The 19,699-nt window shown below is 65.1% G+C and overlaps 12 protein-coding genes across 12 annotated transcripts; 5 read left to right on the forward strand and 7 right to left on the reverse strand.

The window, feature by feature from the left end:
- Positions 1–80: 80 nt before the first annotated feature.
- Positions 81–860, reverse strand: MICPUN_58858 (predicted protein; the record flags this gene model as incomplete). The annotated part of the gene is made up of 1 exon (XM_002502602.1): positions 81–860. The coding sequence occupies one exon, from the start codon at positions 858–860 to the stop codon at positions 81–83; it is 780 nt and encodes a 259-aa protein (XP_002502648.1).
- A 215-nt stretch (positions 861–1,075) lies between these two features.
- MICPUN_58859 (predicted protein) lies at positions 1,076–1,873 on the reverse strand (the record flags this gene model as incomplete). Its single annotated transcript, XM_002502603.1, has 1 exon — positions 1,076–1,873. The coding sequence occupies one exon, from the start codon at positions 1,871–1,873 to the stop codon at positions 1,076–1,078; it is 798 nt and encodes a 265-aa protein (XP_002502649.1).
- Positions 1,874–2,498: 625 nt separating this feature from the next.
- On the forward strand, positions 2,499–3,045 carry MICPUN_76264 (predicted protein; the record flags this gene model as incomplete). The annotated part of the gene is made up of 1 exon (XM_002502229.1): positions 2,499–3,045. A coding segment is annotated over one exon (547 nt), but the record flags the coding sequence as incomplete, so codon positions are not given.
- A 238-nt stretch (positions 3,046–3,283) lies between these two features.
- MICPUN_108328 (small conductance mechanosensitive ion channel family) lies at positions 3,284–4,616 on the reverse strand. Its single transcript, XM_002502604.1, has one exon. It carries the CDS (start codon positions 4,598–4,600, stop codon positions 3,407–3,409), a length of 1,194 nt encoding a protein of 397 aa, XP_002502650.1. The 5' UTR covers positions 4,601–4,616; the 3' UTR covers positions 3,284–3,406.
- Positions 4,617–6,198: 1,582 nt separating this feature from the next.
- MICPUN_58862 (predicted protein) lies at positions 6,199–7,266 on the forward strand (the record flags this gene model as incomplete). The annotated part of the gene is made up of 1 exon (XM_002502230.1): positions 6,199–7,266. The coding sequence occupies one exon, from the start codon at positions 6,199–6,201 to the stop codon at positions 7,264–7,266; it is 1,068 nt and encodes a 355-aa protein (XP_002502276.1).
- A 14-nt stretch (positions 7,267–7,280) lies between these two features.
- Positions 7,281–8,112, reverse strand: MICPUN_108330 (predicted protein). Its single transcript, XM_002502605.1, has one exon. The coding sequence runs from the start codon at positions 8,105–8,107 to the stop codon at positions 7,337–7,339; it is 771 nt and encodes a 256-aa protein (XP_002502651.1). The 5' UTR covers positions 8,108–8,112; the 3' UTR covers positions 7,281–7,336.
- A 444-nt stretch (positions 8,113–8,556) lies between these two features.
- Positions 8,557–10,032, forward strand: MICPUN_100713 (predicted protein; the record flags this gene model as incomplete). The annotated part of the gene is made up of 1 exon (XM_002502231.1): positions 8,557–10,032. One exon carries the CDS (start codon positions 8,557–8,559, stop codon positions 10,030–10,032), a length of 1,476 nt encoding a protein of 491 aa, XP_002502277.1.
- Positions 10,033–10,189: 157 nt separating this feature from the next.
- On the reverse strand, positions 10,190–11,683 carry MICPUN_58865 (predicted protein; the record flags this gene model as incomplete). Its single annotated transcript, XM_002502606.1, has 1 exon — positions 10,190–11,683. One exon carries the CDS (start codon positions 11,681–11,683, stop codon positions 10,190–10,192), a length of 1,494 nt encoding a protein of 497 aa, XP_002502652.1.
- A 354-nt stretch (positions 11,684–12,037) lies between these two features.
- MICPUN_82167 (predicted protein) lies at positions 12,038–15,322 on the forward strand (the record flags this gene model as incomplete). The annotated part of the gene is made up of 5 exons (XM_002502232.1): positions 12,038–12,799; positions 13,229–13,832; positions 14,181–14,406; positions 14,788–15,022; positions 15,062–15,322. The coding sequence occupies 5 exons, from the start codon at positions 12,038–12,040 to the stop codon at positions 15,320–15,322; spliced, it is 2,088 nt and encodes a 695-aa protein (XP_002502278.1).
- A 160-nt stretch (positions 15,323–15,482) lies between these two features.
- On the reverse strand, positions 15,483–16,149 carry MICPUN_108331 (hypothetical protein). The gene has a single exon (XM_002502607.1). It carries the CDS (start codon positions 16,132–16,134, stop codon positions 15,664–15,666), a length of 471 nt encoding a protein of 156 aa, XP_002502653.1. The 5' UTR covers positions 16,135–16,149; the 3' UTR covers positions 15,483–15,663.
- A 274-nt stretch (positions 16,150–16,423) lies between these two features.
- MICPUN_108332 (predicted protein) lies at positions 16,424–17,939 on the forward strand. Its single transcript, XM_002502233.1, has one exon. The coding sequence runs from the start codon at positions 17,097–17,099 to the stop codon at positions 17,757–17,759; it is 663 nt and encodes a 220-aa protein (XP_002502279.1). The 5' UTR covers positions 16,424–17,096; the 3' UTR covers positions 17,760–17,939.
- A 105-nt stretch (positions 17,940–18,044) lies between these two features.
- MICPUN_58869 (predicted protein) lies at positions 18,045–19,622 on the reverse strand (the record flags this gene model as incomplete). Its single annotated transcript, XM_002502608.1, has 1 exon — positions 18,045–19,622. The coding sequence occupies one exon, from the start codon at positions 19,620–19,622 to the stop codon at positions 18,045–18,047; it is 1,578 nt and encodes a 525-aa protein (XP_002502654.1).
- Between the last annotated feature and the right edge of the window lie 77 nt (positions 19,623–19,699).

Raw genomic sequence — 19,699 nt, forward strand, 5'->3', positions numbered from 1 at the left:
CGTCTAATAAAGGTGACGAGTCGAGAGCTCGTCCCGTCCTTTTGAAATCACATCAACCATTCTTTGTTGACGTTCGTTCATCACGCCATCGGGTTGCTCATCATGCGCCGCCCCGCGAACTTCTTCCTCGCGTCGTCCGACCCTTCTCTCCGACGCGCTGTGAGCATCCTCGGCCGCACCACCTCTGGGTCGATGGGCGGCAACCTGCCGGAATCATCGTCCCCGCTGGAACTATCGCCGGCGTCCCTCGACGGCGGCGCGGGGAGTTTGAACCCGCCCTCGTCTCCGCTCGACGAGTCCCCGCTCGATGAGTCCCCTCGCCCTCGTCTCCCCCTCGCCATCACGATCGCGCCGTTGGGGTTTCCGCGCGAGTGGTCCTCGAGGTTCAAGGGGTCGCGCAAGATGTACTTTGGAAGGACGTAATTGAACCCCCGCAGATCGACGCAGAGCGTCATGTCGGGCTTCGCCACGACGATGGGATGTCGCAAGACCATCGAATGCGCCAAAACGAGGTCGCCCGGCATCTTAACACGCGTCCCGTCCCTCGTTTCCCACTTGGGGAGCATCGCCTCTGAGGCTCGCTTGAGCACTCCCCAAATCTCTCGGTCGCCCCCGCTCGAATGGGCGCTCGCCCAAAACTCCAAGCGCTTGGCGTCGATGTCGGACTGCGTGGGGTTGGCGCCGGTCTTCTTGTCCTTGACCACGTACGGCTTCGGCCGGGCGAAGTTCGGGTAATGCGTCGCGCCCGTCAGCAGGTGCTTCGTCTTGGACTTGACCGCTTTGGCGTACTCTGCGTGGTCCTCCTCGTGCGCATTCGGGAACAGGCACTCCAGGCACCTGAGAAGAAGATTGCGCGACATGGTCGTCGGCGACGAACGGATCGAGCGATACGCGCGCGCGAGTCGGGCTCGGGTCGAGGTCCGAACCGCGGCTCGAGGCTCTTCAGGCCCCGTCACCTATGGTTCGGGTCGAGACAAAATTTGACGAGCAAGTAACAACGTGAAAATGTTCGAATCTGGTGATGATACAACTCGCGGCTGCGCGCGACTACTCGCACGCGCGTGGAAGCCTTCACTCACATGGTCAGGTCCATGATCGCGGACACGGCGTCTCCGTCGTTCGCCTTGAGCGCGTCGATCGCCTTGCCGCGGGACACACCCGCCCGTGTCATGACGAGCTCGACGTCCTCGGGCTCGAAGCCGTTTTCGCCAAAATCGCGCCGTCCTTTGATGGCGCTATACCTTCGGTCTCGTCCCCTCTCGTTCGTCTCTGTTTCCCCGTTAGCGACGTCCCCTTCGAGGTCCGACACGGCCGATAGCACGCTGCTCCCCGCGTCGCTTCCCGCGTCGTCGTCGACGTCCACCGCGTACCCTCGCGGCGCGGCTGCGAGCCGCGGGCTCGACGCATCCGCCTGCTCGTGGTCCAGCTGTGCGCCGCTCCTCCTCGGGGGGTTTGGCTCGAAGCAGACGTTCGAGGGATCCCGGAGCACCCACTTGGGTATGTCGTACTTCGCTCCCATCGTGTCGTAGCAGACGGTCATGTCGGGCTTGGCGACGATGACGTCGGCGCTCTCGATGACCGCGTAGCACAGGGCCAAGTCTCCGTGCGGTCGCAGCATCGTCTCCGCGGCCATCTTCAGCGCCGCCCATATCTCGGCGCTGCCCCCGTAGGACGGCTGGGTGTCCCAGAACTCCCGACGCTTATCGTCGAGCTCGGCAGACGTCGGATCGTTGCCGTCGGGGTCGCTGAGACGGTACGACGAGGGCCTCGCGAAGCGCGGGTAATGCGTCGCGCCGTTCACGGGGTGCTTCGTCTTGCTTCGGATGGCCTCGTACAGTAGCGGGTCCTGGGGGGCGGACACCATGCACCCCATCGCGCTGAACTGTACGGCGGAAACGATGCCCGCGAGGGCGCGGCGGCGGCGGCGGCGGCGGCGGCGGCGCTCGCTTCGCCGTGCGGCGTCGAGAGGCCCGAGAGCGCCTCGACCTCTCCGACGAGTCGAACGAATATCCAGCAAAATATCCTCTTCTGCGACGGACGTGGCTCGAGCGCCTCGGAAAACTCGACAGCGTGGCAGCGCCCGCGCACACGGAGCGCGCGCATCCTCGGCGGCTGCGAGCGCGTAACGGCTGCGAGGCATGGGTAACTCGCAGGGAACCCCGCGTCCGAGCGACGGATCGTCGCCCGCGCCCTCGCCCGCGGTCGCCGGCGCGTCTCAGATGGCCGGCCAACCCTGCGCGGCGGGCTTCGGGCCGGACGACGGCGGCGATTGCCCGGTGCCCGAGGAGTACCGCGGCAGGCACGGCGTCTTCAACGTCTACAACCAGCGCATCGACGACCCGGGGTCCCCGTCGCCATCCTCCGCGACGTCCGCCGAGGGACCCGGGGGATCGAGCGCGTCGACGAGGGCGGGCGGATGGTTCGGGTGGTTCCGCGGCGGCTCGTCGTCGTCGTCGTCGTCGTCGTCGTCGTCGGCCAGGGGGTACGGCGACGTCGTCATCGACCCGCGGAACAACATGCCCACCAACCCCCGGCAGCACATGGCCCCGGGCCAGCGCCGCCCCATATCCACCGATCGGCAGAGGTCCACCATCCCAAAGTCGGGAGCCGGCTCCACCTGGGTCTACCCATCGCCGCAGATGTTCTACAACTCGCTCGTGCGCAAGGGCAAAGCCGACGACTGCACCGAGGACGACATGGCCTCCGTCGTGGCCGTCCACAACGGCATGAACGAGGACACGTGGCGTAGGGTCCTCACCTGGGAACGGCTGCACAGGGACGAGTGCGCCAACCCGATGCTCCTGAGGTTTCGCGGCCGACCCGATGACTGGTCGCCGCTGGCGTACGCGCGATACCTCTTATCCGCGGGCAAAGACAAACCTTTCGACAGGCACGACTGGTGGATAGACAGGAACGGGAGGCAGGTTCGGTACGTCATCGACTATTACTTCGACGAGGCCAAGGCCGGGACGCCCGGGCAGTTCGACCTGGTGGTGAGGCCCGCGGCGGACAGCGCGGAGAGCGTGCTGGACAGGGTGAAGATGACGGTGTACGTGGGATGCGCGCTCGTGGGGATACCGTGCCCAATCACCGGAAACAACTCGGAGATTGGGAGCGAGGCCAGGGCTCCAAACACCACCGAGTAATGACAAGGACTGGGACGGGGACGGGGACGGGGACGGGGACGGGGACGGGGACGGGGACGAAAAGTCGGCACCCTGGGACGGGGAGGAAACGCGCGTTCCCGGTCCCCTCGCGTCGGCGACTGAGACTCGTTCGTTTTCGTTCCAACGTCGTTTCAACTTTGTCACGTTCCAACGTCGTTCATTCGTTCCGACATCACGCGGGCGTCGAAGCGATACACGCATCATAAGATAAGTAGCCGACAGCCTCGAACTCGCCCCTCTCAGCCGCTGGCGCGGGCGAGGAGGGCGTCGTCCCGCGTCGCCATCCGCTCGCTCCCAATGCCCGCTCCCGTGCCCGCTCCCGCGCCCGCTCCCATGCCCGTCGTCTTGACCGCGGGTGAACCGCCGCCGCCGCTCGTCGCCAGGTCCAAAAACACGCTCGGCGCGTCCTGGACGGAGACGCTCGTGCGACGCGAGGGACCTCGGCTCGGCGACCTGCCCCTGGACGCGTCCCGCCCGCCTCCCCTGGACGCGCCGTCGCCCCCTCCACCTCCGCCTCCGCCGACGATGGACGAACGCCCGTTGACGCCGTTGATGATCTCCACCGGCAGGGTCTGCTGTCTGTACACGACGTTGTTGTCCAGCAGGAACTTTCGCATCGCCAAGCCGAGCTGATCGCGCGCGTTACCCGAGCGAGACGGCGGTAAGCCGTTGAAGGTGTACTCGTAGTAGAGGGTGATTTTGATCTTGAGCGGGTCGTGCGCGTGAGAGTAGATGCGCGGGGTGATCTCGTGGAAGTCCTCGGCGTGGTCCATCGCCCACTTGTGGAAGTAGAGCGGCATCGCCTCCAGGACGTGCGCCGGCGTCGCTATGTCGACGACCCACGTCTGCTCGTCGGTGAACTTCTTCATCCGCGTCAGGTTTGTCAGCGGTTTGGTGCTCATCGACATGTTGGGGTAGTAGATCACCTGACCGTTCCACTTGACCGTCTCCGTGGTGAGGATCCCGATGTTACGAATCGCGTGTCGCTCCCCTTCGATCAGCACGGCGTCGCCGACGTCGAACGGGTGAATGACAAAGATGAAGATGACCGACTCGAACAGCTGCTTGATGCTGTTGCCAAACATAAACACAAACGCGAGTAGCATCGAGGACGCCGTGAACCACATCTCCACGATGTTCTGATCGAATATCCCGAGCACGATGAACACCAGGAGGAAGTACAGCGCGGACAGGATGATGCGCTCGAGCGTGGCGAGGACGCTCGTGGTGCTCGCGAGGGATTTGGCGAGGTCGCGCCGCCGCTCGTAAATTTCCACGAATCGTCTCACGATTTGCTCCCGCCGCAAAACCCCCGCGTTCTCCGTGTCCAACACCTCCATGATCTTCTCCCTGACCTCCGCGGGTATCCCGAGCCGATCGAAGAAGTGATGGTCGAGGGGGACGAAGCGCCTGGCGCCCTGCAGCTGTCGCATGACGGCCACCGCTCTCAGCGCCGCCGTCTTAGCGACGGCTCTGTGAACGATGTCGGCGTCGACGAGCTTGGGAAGATCGCCGCGCACGAACGCCTGGTTGGCGTTCTTCACGAACTTCTCCGGCAGACGGAGCTTCTTGCGGCGGATGTGCGAGCCCATGCGATGCATCCGGGCGAGGGACAGGTCCGCGGGCTCGATTGATCCCTCCTTCATCACGATCATATCCGTCTTGATCGGGAGCTCGTCCTTGGCCAGGCGCAGGAAGCTGGTCAAGCTGGCCACCTGGCCGTGCGCGATGGCCCGCCTGAGCTTCTGAAAATGACGCGCGAGAGCGTGCGCGCCGCGGCCTTTACCTCTCGGCGACGTCGGCGACGAGAGAAACTCGGGCGAATCGCTCGATCCGTCGTTTGGACCGTCGGGGCCCGGGTCGTGGTCCTGGTGCCACTGCCGCATGTCCACGGAGCACATCGCGAGCAGGGTGACGACGACGAACTCCTCCGCGAGCGCCTTGACGATCGGGTTGAAGTACGCCTCGCGCTGGAAGTAAACCTCCATGTACCTCGCCACGCCCTTGCTGAACGTGTGTATCACCGCGTGCGCGATGAAGCAAGAGGCGAGACGCGCGACGAGGAGGTGCATCTCCGACCATTCCCCGCGCGACGCGTCGCGCAGCAACAGACCCCACGTCACCCTCAGGGTTATGTAGTACATCGTGGACACCAGCTGGTCGTATATGCCGCCGATGATGAAGCTGATTCGCTTGGCGACGACGTGCTTCCTGTCCAGCGCCATCATCACGAGGTCCATGAGCCAGTTGAGGATCATGCGTCCGCCGAAGAAGAGCGAGCACACGACGCCCCAGCGCCACGGCTTCGCGCCGCCGACGCGCGTGGTGATTTTGGACTCGCGGACGATCAGAAACGCCGTCCCTCCGACGCAGAACAGGGTCACGGTTCGCATGAAAATCTTCAGCGCCACGCGCATCTGCGCGAGCTGACGCGCCTCCTGCAGCGCCTCGGTCTCCGCCTTCTTCTCTTCGTCGCCGCCCACGCGGTCCTCATCCTTCTCGTCCTCGGGCTCCTCATCCTTGGTCCGGACCAGCGGCGGGATCCTGAACGGTGATCGCTTGGAGACGCTCAAGACCTTGGAGAGGGAGGCCTGCGCGTCTCCCTCGACGACCACGGCGTCAAGCTCGAGCGGCGCCATCGTCCAACAAACTCCGCCGATTCTCGATCAATCTTCGGTCGTTAACTAACACCGTGTTCGATGTGTACGTCCCGCCGAACCCTGACGCCGAGACGCGCGCGCCGTGCCTCGAAGGATCCTCCGACCGACCTGAGTTCACTCTCGCGACCTACGCGAACGACACACCCGAGGCTCGGCGCGTGCGAGCGCTGTGTGAGAGGCGCGTGATTATTGACGAAAAAACGTGCTCAGCAGCTCAGGAAAACGCGTTCGGTGCTGCACAAACTGGCGGCGATCGACACGTGTGAAGAAAGTACCTCCCACACGCGCCAAAGCCCGCGGCGCGCGAAGCCTCGACCGTTCCGCGCGCGCGCGGATCGATGCCCGCGGCCGCCGCGGGCGTATCCGGAGCGATGTCCGCCAAGCAGGTGCGCCGCGCGAACGTTCGATCCCCGCTCCCGAAACCGCCGACCCACCCGTCGGTCGGCACCGACGACGTTCACGCTAACAACCGATTGCCCCCGCATTTCCCAACCCCGAAGGCCGCGAGGGTGTTCCTGGAGCGTAGCCCGTACGTGTCGTGGCGAGCGCAGAGGCCGGTGTTCGCGCACCCCGCGTTCAACGGCGTGATCCACCCCGACCTGCCCGTCTGGGCCGGCGAACCCGGCATCCCCGAGCCCGCCGTCGGGTCAGACGCGGCGACGCCGAGGATATCGCGACTCGCCAAGACGGAGGTGGACATCCTGCCGGATTTCCACGTCCAGACCGTCGCGGCGTCGAGGTGCAGGTCCGCCGCGGAGGCGAGGCAGCGCATCGCCGCGGCGTCCGACGCGGGCGCCAGCGCCATACTCATGGTCACCGGCGACGCGCCCGACGCCGCGAGGGGGGCCCGGACGACTCGCTCGGCGTGGGACTCGACAAAGTTGCTGAGGGAAGCGTTCGCCATGCGCGAACGGGGCGAGGTTCACGAGGACGTGACGCTGGCGTGCGTCGCCAACCCCTCGCTCGAGGGCGCCGCCAGGGACCCGACCGCGCGGTTGCGCGCCAAGCTGGACGCCGGCGCCGAGATGGTGGTGACTCAACCCGCACAGCTGGCGCCGGCCGTGCACCGCGCGTGGTGGGACGCGGTGCGATCGGAATCGCTCCATCGCGAGTGCGACGTCGTCTTTGGCGTGACGTACCTCGCGAGTCACCGATCGGTTCGGCGTTGGCAGAGGCTCTGCGGCTTGTCGGGCGATGCGAGTAGCGACGCGACGGAGGAGGCGGAGGAGACCGCGCGGTTGTGGGAGGAGATGGAGCGGAGCATGGACGCGACGACGTTTGAAAGATGGCGCGACGAGCGGTTGGATCTCGCCGTCGCCGCCGCCCTCGCCGACGTCGACGCGAGGGGCGTGCACGTGATGCCGGTGACGGAGGAAGGGTACGCGGGGGTGGGACGGGTCGCGGACGCCATCGGGGCGCTGGCGGCGCGGGCCCGGTGAGCGGTGAGGGAAGGTTGACGTACACTCGGAATAATGAAAAACAGTTCGACGCACACACGCTTCGTCGTCTTCACGGCCCCTGCGACGGCCGAGCGCCTCGGTCGCTGGACACCCCGTACCTGTCCCTGAACTCGGTGTAGGGCTCCGAGCTGTCCTTCATCACCGCCTTCATGCACACGATCATGATGACGGCGAAGACGAGGTAGGAGATGGACGAGAGGAACCCGAGCACGTACACGCCCCGGTAGGTGTTGTTGTCCTGCGACGCCCAAACCGTCGAGTCGGCGAGCGACTGCTTCAGCCACTTGTCGTGGGCGTCCAGCGCGATGGCCACCTCGCACTGCGCGAAGAACAGGTGGATGGCGCTGCCGACGATGATGCCGTAGCTGAATCCCGCGCCCGTCTTGGCGATCGTCTGCGTCGTGGTTGGACGGGGGAAAGGAAGGGCGCGCGGGGTCAGAACCGGAAGGGGGCGGGCGCGCTCGCGAGGGCCTCGGTTTTCGTTGTCCCTTTTACCCCGGCGCGATTGAACCCTGCGCGGGTTTTCGCGGTGGTGGGGACGCACCTTGCGGAGGAGGACGACGAGCGAGAAGATGAGGAACAGGGCGTTGAGGACGATGCCCCACGAGATGTTGGCGACGAGCCCGCCCACGAGCTTCTCGCTCGTCTCGTCAACCTCGCCGGTCGCAGCGTTGGTGACCCAGTCCAGCTTGTTCAGCTTCTGCGCGACGACGATGCCGCAGACGGTGAAGAGGAACGCGATGAGCGCGTTCCATATCCAGCCCCACCAGAGGGTCTTGCGGTAGGTCCACCCGCCGCAGATCTCGGCGAAGAGTCCCATGGCGGTGCAACCACGGACTACTACGGGCGCCGAGTGGGAGTGATCGCGGCGTGCCGGTGCCTTTCACACGTCAGCTCGGGATTTCGTTCGAATTTTGTTTTTTTTTGTGTTTGACCTTAACTCTTAACCATAAACAAACAAACATACATACATACTGTTTGCGTGTGTAAATCATCGTCAATTTGGGGACATTTGATTTTGAATCTCGGTGCCGGGCGCGGAGAGCCTCAAGTTTTTTTCAGCGCGTGACCGTGGCGACCGAACCGACACGAACTCCCGAGCGGCCCCTCGCGGACAAACCGAGTCGCGCGCATCCGAGACGCGACGCCCCCGCCGACGAACGAACGAACGCCGGGAGGACCCGTGAGCTCCATCGGGACCCTCGAAGAACCCGTCGCGCACGTCGAGCGCGGCTGAAGGCGCCCGCGTCGGTCACAAGATCCATCATCATGTCGTCGTCGCGAGACTCTCCCGTTAAGACGCCCAAGAGCATCCTCTCGCGGCAAAACTCCTCTGCCAACCTCGGCGGTTCGGGCTCCCCCACGGACATGCAGATTGCGCTGCTGTCCCAGAAGGTCAAAGACGGCTCGAGAGGCAGCGTGCGCGTCGCGTGCGCCGTCCGCGCCGTCGGAGGAGGCAACATCCTGCAGGAGCCCCTCGCGCCGTATCTCGCGGGCGGCGAGGAGATGCGCGCGCTCCTCGCCAACCGCGCCCGCCGCGAGGACGCCCGCGTGGTGGAGAACGTCGCCGTGCGGCACAGGGCCATCGACGACGTCATCCTCCGCCACTGCGCCCCGGAAGACGGCATCCGGCAGGTGGTCAGCATCAACGGTGGTCTCGACACCAGAGCCTACCGTCTCAACCTCCCGGACGTGGCTTGGTTCGACGTCGACCTCTTCGACGTCCTCGAACTGAAGAAGAAGATGCTGGAGAAGGCCCCCGAGGCGTTGAAGCACTACGCGTCCCCACGGGTGGCGTCCGTCACGAACGTCGGCATGGACGTCCTGTCCGACGCCCCGCGATACCTCAAGCTCGAGCTGGAGAAGCACGGCGTGGATTTCACCGCACCGGTGCTCTACGTCTTCGAGGCGTGTTTGTACAACTTCTCCGCCGCCGACGCCCGCGAGCTGACGCGATCGCTGCCCAGAACGCGCGGGTCCGTGCTCGTGGGCACCCACCTCCAGCGCGGAATGCTCCGGTGGGTGCGGGACCCGAGGCATCAAGCCGACGCGCCGTACCTCGCCGAACTGGCTCACCACTGGAGGTCGTCCCTGGAGGACGTCGCGAAGGCGGGCGCGTTTCGCGGGTGGCGCGTGCGCAACGTCAAGTCCCTCACCTCGCACGCGCACGGATACGGCTACCGCGTCCCGCCGAACCTGTGGAAAAAGGGCGAGGAGGTGGTGTTCGAGCTGCACCGCGGGCGATGCCGGGCGTCGTCGCGGGAAAAGGCCGAAAAGGGTTTGTTCCGGTTGACGCGGTTCTGGCGCCGCCCGCAACCGCGGGGACCGCTCGGTCCCCCCGCGACGGCTTCGAGGCGCGACTCGCGCGGTCTGCGCACGCCGGACGCGCGCACGTCGGTGGGCGGTTGGATCGGCGTCGCGGCGCGCGTCGGGGCGTTGACGCTCGCGGGTATCGTCGGGCATCGCCGCGGCGGCGACGTCGCGGTATTCGCGGAGAAAACGGTCGAGCGATGCGCGGCGGCGGCGCGGTTGGCAAAGTCGCGGTACGTCGACCCGTGCGCGGAGTTTGCGATGGACACGTGCGTCAAAGGGTTGGGGGCGACGAGGAGAGGGGCGGCGAGGGCGCGCGAGGGCGTCGCGCACGTGCGCAGGACGCACGTCGACCCTCGGCTGCCGGAGAGATACAGGTTGCCGAGAAAGGATGCCGCGTCGGGCAAGGGCAAGAGACTGAAGAAGGGCTGGTGACGTTTGAGCGACGCGGCGGGGACCCGGGACGCGAGGGCACGAGAGCCTCGACGCGACCGAACCCAGCGGGGACCCGGGAAGCAAAGACCGGATGTTTGAAAAGTAAGACGACGACGATGAAAAGTTATCGACACGCGCGTAACATTAATTACGAGTTTCACATTCGCCTGTACGCCTCCCGCGCCGCCTCAATCTCCCGCGCCTTGGCCTCCGCCGCGGCCCTCTTAGCCCTCTCCTGCACCTCCGCCACGCTCCTCGCCACCGCCTCCATGTCCACCCCGTCGCGTCGCGCCGCCTCCTTCTTCAACTCCTTCACCGCGCGCTCCGCCTCCCGCTGGCCCTTCGCGGCGAGCGCCTCGATCGTTTGATTCTCGTCCGTGGTCATCAACGCGTCGAAGGCGCGTTGAATCTCCTTAAACTTGGCCTCCGCCTCCACGCGGGCGTCGCCCTCGGGGTGCTTATCCGGGTGCCACCTCACGGCGAGCTTCCGGTACGCCCGTTTGCACTCGTCCTTGGAAGCGCCCAGCTGGACGCCGAGGACGTCGTAGTCTTTCTTGTGACGAAGGTGGTACTCGAGCCGCGCTCGCTCGCGTTTCTTCGCCTTGTAGTCCTTCTCGTCCTGACGCTGCCGCGCCTTGGCCTCTGCAGCCTTGTCGAACAGCTCGTGGATCATGCGCTTCGCCGCCTCTCGAGCCTCGGGGGGGCCGAAGAGCATGAAGGTGGTCGACCCGGATTCGTTTTTCCCGTCGTTTTTTTCGTCGTCGTCGTCGTCGTCGTCGCGCATGAGCCCGGCCTCGTCGGTGCCCCCGAACCCCACGGACATTGCCGCCGCCTTCTTCTTCACCTGCAGACGGCAGTTGGACTTTTTCTGTATCCGCCTTATGTTCTCGCCCCCCGCGCCGATGACGAGCTTCACCTTGTTGTCCGGTATCTCCACAGTCTCATCCGGCTTTTCCTCAATCTCCGCGTCGATGTCCGCGAGCATCGTCGCGTCCGCGCGGGCCCTCACCTCCTTCCCGCTCTCACGCGCCGCCTTGATCTCGTTCGCGCGGCGAAGCATGGCGTCGCGCTTCGCCTTGGCCTCCTCCTCCTCGCGGCGCCTCACCTCCGGATTAATCTCGGCAGCCATGAACGCGTCCAGGGGATCGACGTCGTCGTCGTCGTCGCCGCCGGGTCGCGCGGGCGGCGCTGGGGCGGACGCGGCCGCGTGCTCCGCGGTGGCTCTCGCGGCGACCCGCTCGGCGGCTTCCTTCGCGGCGGCGGCGCGTTTCTTGTCCATGAGCGCCTTGGCGGCGGCGAGTCTCGCGCGCTTCTTCTCAGCCTCGGCGTCCTCGGCGTTCTTGTCGGAGGATCCCGCGCGGCGGCCGTCGTCGTCGTCTTCTTCCCGGCCGTCGGTGCGGACCCCGCGCCCGACGCCGCCGCGAAACTCCCCGCGATCGTCGTCCCTGCCTCGCTTTCGGCCGTCTCGCTCGCGGGAACCGTCCCTCGCGTCGCGTGGGGCGTCGCGAGATCCGCGACGATGATTGTCGCGATGCCGTCGGTCGCGCGAGCGGCTCCTTTCGCGCCGGCGCTCGCGATCGCGATCGCGCGAGCGCGAGCGCGACCTGCTCCTCCCGCGACGATCGCGCGAGCGCGAGCGCGACCGTCCCATCCGACGCGACTGGGGCTGCTCGAAGTGGTGGGGGCGAAGGGCGAGCCCCGACGTGACTTGTACCACACCGTCGGGTGCCGAAAATTTCACTCCAAAGGGCCGCCGGAGGAGCGGCGGCGGCGGCTGCGGCTCCCGACACCGCGTCCATCGAGCGTCACACCCACCGGCGGAGCGCACACAGACGCCGGCGCACCTCCCGCGCACATCCCACCGAGGTTCGCATCCTCGCGCGCGATCGCGCTCGCCCGGTCGTAGGCGCGCGTCGTCGCCCGAACGCCCCGGCGGCGGCGTCGGGCGTCGGGACGTCTCATCCGAGGCGGGGATTTATAAAAAGTTTTCAGCGGCGGCGGCGCGATGAGCCGGTGCGACCTCCTCTCGCTGCAGGGGAAGGCTAAGCGCGACCCGGAGGGGTATCGCGACGATGTGCTGATGCAGCTCCAGCACTACAACGCCCTCCACGGGCTGTTCATGCTGAAGCCCGGCAAGGACTTTCGCGAGTTTGCCGACCTCGTCGGCTTCCTCGCGCAAGTGTCCGCGTCCTACAAGGCGGACATACCATCCTTTCACGTCGGCCTCATCGAGCTCCTCGAGAAGCACTACGCCCTGCTCGACCCGCACCTGCGCCGCTCCCTGGTATCCGCGCTCATCCTCCTGCGGAACAGGGGCAGCGCCACCGCCGCGGAGCTCCTGCCCCTCTTCTTCAAGCTCTTCCGATGCCAGGACAAGCAGCTTCGCGTGATGATCTTTCGGCACATCGTAGCCGACGTCAAGGGCGCGAACAAGACCCGGCGCAACGAGGCGCTCAACAGGCAGGTGCAAAACTTCCTGGCCGCCGCGTTGAAGGACGAGAACGAGGCCGCCGCCAAGAAGGCGCTCGCGGTCATCACGGAACTCTACAGGAGAAACGTCTGGTCGGATGCGAGAACGGTGAACCTCGTCGCAGACGCGTGTCGACATCCGAGCCCGAAGATCCTCGTGGCCGCCTTGAAGTTCTTCCTCGGGCAGGACGAGGCCGCGGAGGCTGCCGCGGAGGCGGGGGACGACAGCGACGACGACGATGACGACGCGCCGAAGCCCAAGACGGGCGTCGGAACCGCCGCGGGTACGAGCAGCGGGGTGAGCAAGGAGGACGTGTACAAAGCGTACAACAAGGTGAGCGACGTTTCGAGAGACGTTTCGGGAGACGTTTCGGGAGACGTTTCGGGAGACGTTTCGGGAGACGTTTCGTTTCCAGCCCCAAAAACGCGTCCGCCGCCCTCCGCTCGTCGTCCCGCGGCGGCCCGAACCCCGCCCGTCTCTCCTCCCTCGCTCCGCGCGCAGCCGGTGATGTTCAAAAATATATTTGCTACTCTCGAGGCCAAACTCGGTGACGACAACTCATCACCAAGATCTCTGAGGCTTCGCGCGCGAGCGTTTTTTTTCACTCTTCGGCGCCGCGAGACGGCCTCCTCGCTTTCGTGCCCCTCTCGTCTCACCGGCGACTCTTTACTGATCCGATCGAAACTCAACCCCACTCCGTCGACGCAGGGCGTGAGCCGCACCAAGGCAAAGAAGCAGGCCAAGCTCAAGCGCCAGATGGCGTCCATACGCAAAGCCGGACGGCGCGAGGAGGGCAACAACGGTGAAGCTCGATTCGCCGCGATGCAACTGGTGAACGATCCGCAGGCTTTCGCCGAGCACCTCTTCGGCCGCCTGCAGAGCGGCAGCGCGCTAAAGTTTGACACGAAGATGCTGCTGATCCAGGTTGTGTCGCGCGTGGTGGGTCTGCACCGGCTGCACCTGCTGCACCTGTACCCGTTTCTGCAGAGGTACGTCCAGCCGAACCAGCGCGAGGTGACGCGGCTGCTGGCGTCCGCCGCCACCGCGTGTCACGAACTCGTCCCCCCCGACGCCCTCGAGCCCCTGCTCCGGCAGCTCGTGAACCAGTTCGTCCACGACAGGGCGAGGCCCGAGGTTGTCGCCGTGGGTATCAACACCGTGAGGGAGATTTGCGTGCGGTGCCCGCTGGTGATGCACAGCGACTTGCTGCAGGATCTGGCGCAGTATAAGCGAGCCAGGGACAAGCCGGTGGCCACCGCGGCGAGGGCGCTCATCGCGCTCTTCCGCGAACTCGCGCCGGGCATGCTCGAGAAGAAGGATCGCGGAAAAGGTGCGTTTCATCCGGTTTGGGTCGTCACTTTTCGCCTCCCCGGCGGTTTCGTTTTCGTTTGGTTTCGTGCGGGCTCTCTCCCCTTGCCCCTTCGTCCTTCGGCCTTCGGCCTTCGCCGCCGCCGCGCCTCGAGGTGAATGATGAGAAAAAAATTCGGCGGAGACCATTCATAACATGAGTCAGACGAATTTATCCGCTTAGTAATTGACACCTCGAGCCGACGCGAGCGGCGGCGTCGGATCCTCCCTCTCAACTTTTCAACCAACCAATACCCCCCCCCCCGCGCGCCCCGACTCGAGTCTCGAAGACTGACTGTTCGTCCCCCGCCGTCCACTAAACCCAACCCAGGAGCCGATTTGGAAAGGACCGTCGCCGCGTTCGGAGACTTCAAGGCGGAGGATCGAGTCGCGGGCGCCGAGCTCCTGCAGAAGGAGGCGGCGAGGCTCCGACGAGAGGAGCGAGAGGCGGCCAAGGCTGCGGCGGAGGCGGTGAGCGACGGGGAAGATGATGGGGAGGAGGGTGGGGAGGATGAGGATGAGGATGAGGATGAGGATGGGGAGGATGGGGATGAGGCGTTGGTTTCGGACGACGACGCCGAGGACGCGAGCGACAGCGACGAGGGTGAGCTCCTATCCGGCGAGGAGGGCTCCGACGAGGAGGGCTCCGACGAGGAGGGCGAGGAGGGCTCGGAGGAGGAGGAAGCCTCGGGCTCTGAGGAGTTTGACCCCGAGGAGGAGGACGAGTACGGCCGCGTCGTCGACCCGACCACCGGAAGGAAGCGCAAGTTCATCCAGCCCGCGCTCACGCTGGAGCAGAAACGGGCCATGGCCGAGCGCGCCGTGTCCGAGGCGGAGGCAAAGGGCGAGCGGGCGCCCAAGGTTCGCAAAAACGGCGTCCTCTCGCTCTCGGAGCTCAGGCGCCGGCACAAAACCGCCGCGAAGGAGCGCCGAGCGAGAGAGGCGGAGGAGGCGGAGACGAACGCGGCGCACTCGGACTCGGAGGAGGACCTCGTGGAGCACACGCGGGTGCTCGAACCCGAGGATTTTCGGCGGATCAAGGCGCTTCGCGAGGCGGGCAAGCTGGACGCGGCTATGGAGAAGGTCGGGGCGAAGAAAGCGAAGGAGACTGCGGCGGAGGAGATGCGGCGGATGCTTCGGCTCGCGGACCGTTCGAACGTCGCGGATCGCAGGGTGAACCCCGACGCGCTCATGGCGGTGGGGCTGCGCAAGGCGCACGACAAGGAGACGAGGGTGGCGTCCGTGATGGCGGGGCGCGAAGACCGCGGGGAGTTTGGCGCCAGTCAGGCGAGGAAGAACAAAAAGTCGGGGGGCACCAGCAACGTCGAGAAGAAGAAGAGGAAGAACATGCCGCTCGCGGCGAGGGTGCAGGCGGCGGGGCGACGGCGGCGGGGTAGCGCCAAGTTCGGCGCGGCGAAGGCTGTCAAGGACAAGCAGTTCAAGGGGAAATTCAGGAAGGGCGCGAACAACTGACAGGACGTGTCCTCTCTGTTTGTTTCGGCGCGACGACGGCGGCGTAGGAACCGATGCGTTTGGTATTGTATTACATCCTCTTCTGTCGGGTATTGTTATAACGGTCTTGTACAGCGTTCACGGTGTTAATGTTTCCGGCGGGGACGGCGCGCGCGGCCGCGCGTTGATACAGTTGCCCCCCACCCTCCCTCGATGCGCTAACCCCCTCCCTAATTTTAGCTAAGGAAAGAATTGGTCGAGTTCGCTTGTGCGGGCTCGTGCCCGGAGTGTTGTATGGTCACATGATCTCGATGAATACAGCGACGCCGTCGCGGGCGTCGTACACGGTGGCGCGGTTAAGATCACTTCTTAACCTCCGACGCGGATCCGAAGTAGTACTCCATGTCAGCCACCACGCCGTCCTTGAACCAGCCGCTGGGCGCCCACGAGCTATCGTACGGATCGTACCAGCTCAGCCGCGGCTTGACCCGTTTCGTCTCGTCGACGATGAGGACGCTCCTGAGCCACTCGTTGTCCCGCGCGACGCGCGTCACCGGGAGGAGGTGAGGAATGCTGGGAACGTACACCTCCTCGGGTTTCGCGCTGGCCGTCGCGCGGTTCTTCTGCGACTCCGCTATCGCGTCAGCGAGGGGTCCGAATGCGCCTCCAATCTTATCGGCGACGCCCCTCAGGGGCATCTCGTCGGAGTGGTGAGCGTCGAAGGAGATGAAGGACGCGTCCCGGGTTTTCGTAAGTTGCGTCGCGACCGCGGGGGAGGCGAACGCGCGACGCGCGGAGGCGATCGCGGTTTGGTTGAGCGCGTGTCGAAGCATGGTCACGCGCGCGTGCTCATGGAAAAGTGCGTCATAGTCTTCGCAAAAGCGCTGAGTCACGGGCGGGAAAGTCGAAAAAGAAGATGCGGGACGGCGCAAACCGTGAATTCACGAGTCAACAGAAACCCTTCGTAGATTTTTTTGGATCCGTTGCCTCGTCAGCGAAGATTGCTCTCCGGGATTTTTTTTCAAAAGGGACCGCCTTCTGTTTGCCCTGACGAACCGAGGCAAATGGATGCCACACATAATCCCAGTACGATATTTCGTGATGCGCGCGAGTTTGGCGTTTAAACGCGTATTTCGTATTTCAAGCAGTTCCCTAACTAACTCTCGAGTGCGCGTGCCTCCTTCCACCAATCCGGCAACCACCATCGGTGCGCGTGCCTCCTTCAGGTTTTCTAACTAAAAGTCTTATCTCACCTCTACCCGTCGCTCATCATTTTGATCCCTGTCGCCTCGTCCGAGGAAACTTTCAGTGACAACGACGGGTGCAGTCGTCAAAACCCAGCCGCGCGTTGCAGCACGTATCGCCGCGAGATGCCTCGCAGAAACGCCAGCCTTTGCGACCTCCCCGTGGAGCTCGTGGCGCTCGTCCTTTCCCACATCGAGCACGTCAAAACACGACAGACACTAGCTAGAAGCTATGAGCATAGTCTTCGTAAGAGTATGACATTTTTTGAAATTTACGCCTGGGGCGCACGATGTGCGAAAACCCGAAATTCAGAAGTTCCGCATTTTTGTCCTGATGAAGTAGACCCTCGATGTCGAGTCAGGCAGCTCGCGAATCGAACGCGTCGGGATTTGTGTGTTGACGATTTTCCAAACTTGGAACAGAACTTTCACTGATTCTTGTGTCGTCTAGCGACCCTGTAGAACATTTACGGACCGACCATTTCGTCGGGCTCGTCATACGCCCACACTTCGCTTCGCGCGTTCGACAAGCAAGACAAGACGCAGCAAACATGCGCGCCACTACCCTCGTCTTTTCTCTCACCTTCGCACTCCTCGGCACGAGCGCCCACGCGAACAGTTCCGACGACAACAAGTACATTTGTTTCAACACGACCAAGTACGTGGGGACCAAGAATGTCGAAGTCGATATGGGTGGCACCTTACAGACAAAACCCTGCGACACTTGGATCGACATGTTGCAGACCGGCACTAATGATCTTGCCGGCATCACCTTCGACGCGAACTTTGACGCCTCAACGGCGTCGGATGCTGCTAAACGTCATATCCAGTCGTTCGGCACGACACTTAAATGCTGCTCCGATGGCAAATCGGCTCTTTACAAGAACCAGAAGTATTTTTGCAAAGATCCAACCGATTGGGCCCCAGACAAGACGTACAAAGGTCCCGAAACGAGCAACACGGAGCTCTCATGCGACGTTTGGGTTGCAGGTGATGATGATATCAAAAATGAAGATTTTAGCAAGCCTTGGAGCTGCGACGAAAAGTCGGCAACGATCAAGCAGGACGTTCAGCTCCTAGGTGCCGACGTCATGGGTTGCTGCGGCGCCACCAAACAGTCCGCGTGCCACCCGTACTCTGTGTCCGGAGCGGCATCCTTGCAGCATGTCGGAGTCATCGCCCTCGCTGCGGCCGTCGCCGTTTTCTTGGCGTAAAAAATCGCCACCCACAAGGACATGACGCCGTAAACACCGCGGCGAAGAAACGTCATCGTCTCCGAGCCTCGACGGCTATAGAAGAACGCGGCGAATCGCCGCCAGCGCGACGCACAATAAGGCTGGTTAGCCCCGCCACCACATAGCATACCGCTGGAATGCAAGTTTTCCTTTTTCATGAGCTGCCTGATGACACGCGCTACCCGCCTTACTCCGACGTTCGCTCACTACTTTCGGTCACGGCGCGACGAACCTTCGGCGGCGAGCGAGAGACCTTCGCAACACTCACACGTCGCCCGTCCTAAACGCGCAGCCGCCCTCCTGCCAAGGCACCCTCGCGTACACCAGCAGCGTCGACGTCTCCGCGCACGACCCAGCCTCCGCGATCATCGTCTCACCGTCGCACCACACGTGCGCGTACGGCACCGAGGGCAGCGCGCCCTCCCGAAACGACCTGCGCAGACGCGGGCTCGGCGACATGAGAGCGCCCATGATTCTCCCGGATGCGACGTCTACCCCGTCCAGCGGCGTGCCCGTGCGCTCGAACCGCGTGGTGAGCAGGCACGCGCGCCGCGTCTCGATCTCCTCGCGCGTTTCCATCCCGACGATCTCCTCGCGCGGCTCGGGGGACGTGGACGCGGGGGGAGGCGCGCGGCGCGCTCCGGTTGTCGCGACCCCGCCGATGCGCCAGCTGGCGAAATCGGCGGCGTCCGCGTCCAGCCGGCGTCCAACCGCGTCGCCTCCCCCGTCCACGTCACCATCCACGTCACCACCACTCGCCTCAGAAGTCGCCAGCGTCTTCACCGGCGTGCCCCCGGTGCGCCAGTTGACAAACGCGCCGACGTCGACGTCGACGGCGAGCCGCGGCCGCCGCCGTGAGCCGCGCCGCCGCCGCCGCGCCGCCTCCGCCTCCTCCTCGCGGTCCAGCATCGATCCCGCGCGGGCATCCGTCGCATCCGCGTCCGTCTCGGCGTCAACGCCGCCCGCCGCCCCCCGCCCGTCGTCGATCGATCCAGAGTTCGATCGATCCTGACGTCGACCGACGGCGTGGAGAAGGCGAGCCTCGGTGACGAGGTCGCCCGCCACGCGGAAACGACCGACGCCGAAGGCAACCTCGGACCTCGACGTCATCCTCAGCGACCGCCGCGGTGCGTACGTACCCCGCGTTCCGCGCGCGCCCTCGTCGCTCTCCTCCCGCGCGCCCGGAGCTCGGAACTCCACCGTCGCGGCGTCGGAACGAAACGGCACCGCGAGGCCGTTGAGGACGGCTTCCCCGATTGAGAAGGGAAACGGCGCCCCAGTCTCTCGCTCGCCGAACGCCACGATCCATTCCTCTCCCGACCGACCCCCCGCGCTCAACTCGGCGGCGAGTCGCCACGGGGGGAAGAGGTCGGGAACTCGCGCCAGCCTCGCGGACTCGTGCTGCGCCTCCTTGGCGATCCAGAAGAAGGGGGACGCGAGCCAGGTGGCGGGTGAACGGAGCGTGTGTTGGGCGCAACCCGCCAGTCTCCATCGCGTCCCCGCGAGGTGGGGCGTTCGGTCGTCCGTGACGTCGCGCAGGCGGTCGACGGCGGCGCGGAGGGCCGCGACGTCGGCTTCCGTGGCGAGAACGCCGCCGTCGGTCCGGAGGCACCACGCGCGGACCTCCTCGACGGCGAGCGTCGCGACGGAGCTTTCGCGACCGACGACGTTGTTGCTTTTCTCGGGATCGGTCGTGCTCTTGCCATCGGGGGGCGACGACGGGGGCTCCCGCGAGGCGGCGGCGGCGTGCGGGAGGTTCGGACGTCGTCCGGCCCGGCGATGGAAGGCCCGGGGCGATGATGCGACGGGGGCGAACCCGGCGACGGCGGACATGGTCGCCATCGACGGGCGCTCCTCGAAGTGACCGTGGGCTCCTCCGAGAGTTATCGGCGCGTGCTGACTTGGCTGGCGGAGCGACA

Source organism: Micromonas commoda, chromosome 5, assembly GCF_000090985.2.
Source record: "Micromonas commoda chromosome 5, complete sequence".
Taxonomy (NCBI): Eukaryota; Viridiplantae; Chlorophyta; class Mamiellophyceae; order Mamiellales; family Mamiellaceae; genus Micromonas; species Micromonas commoda.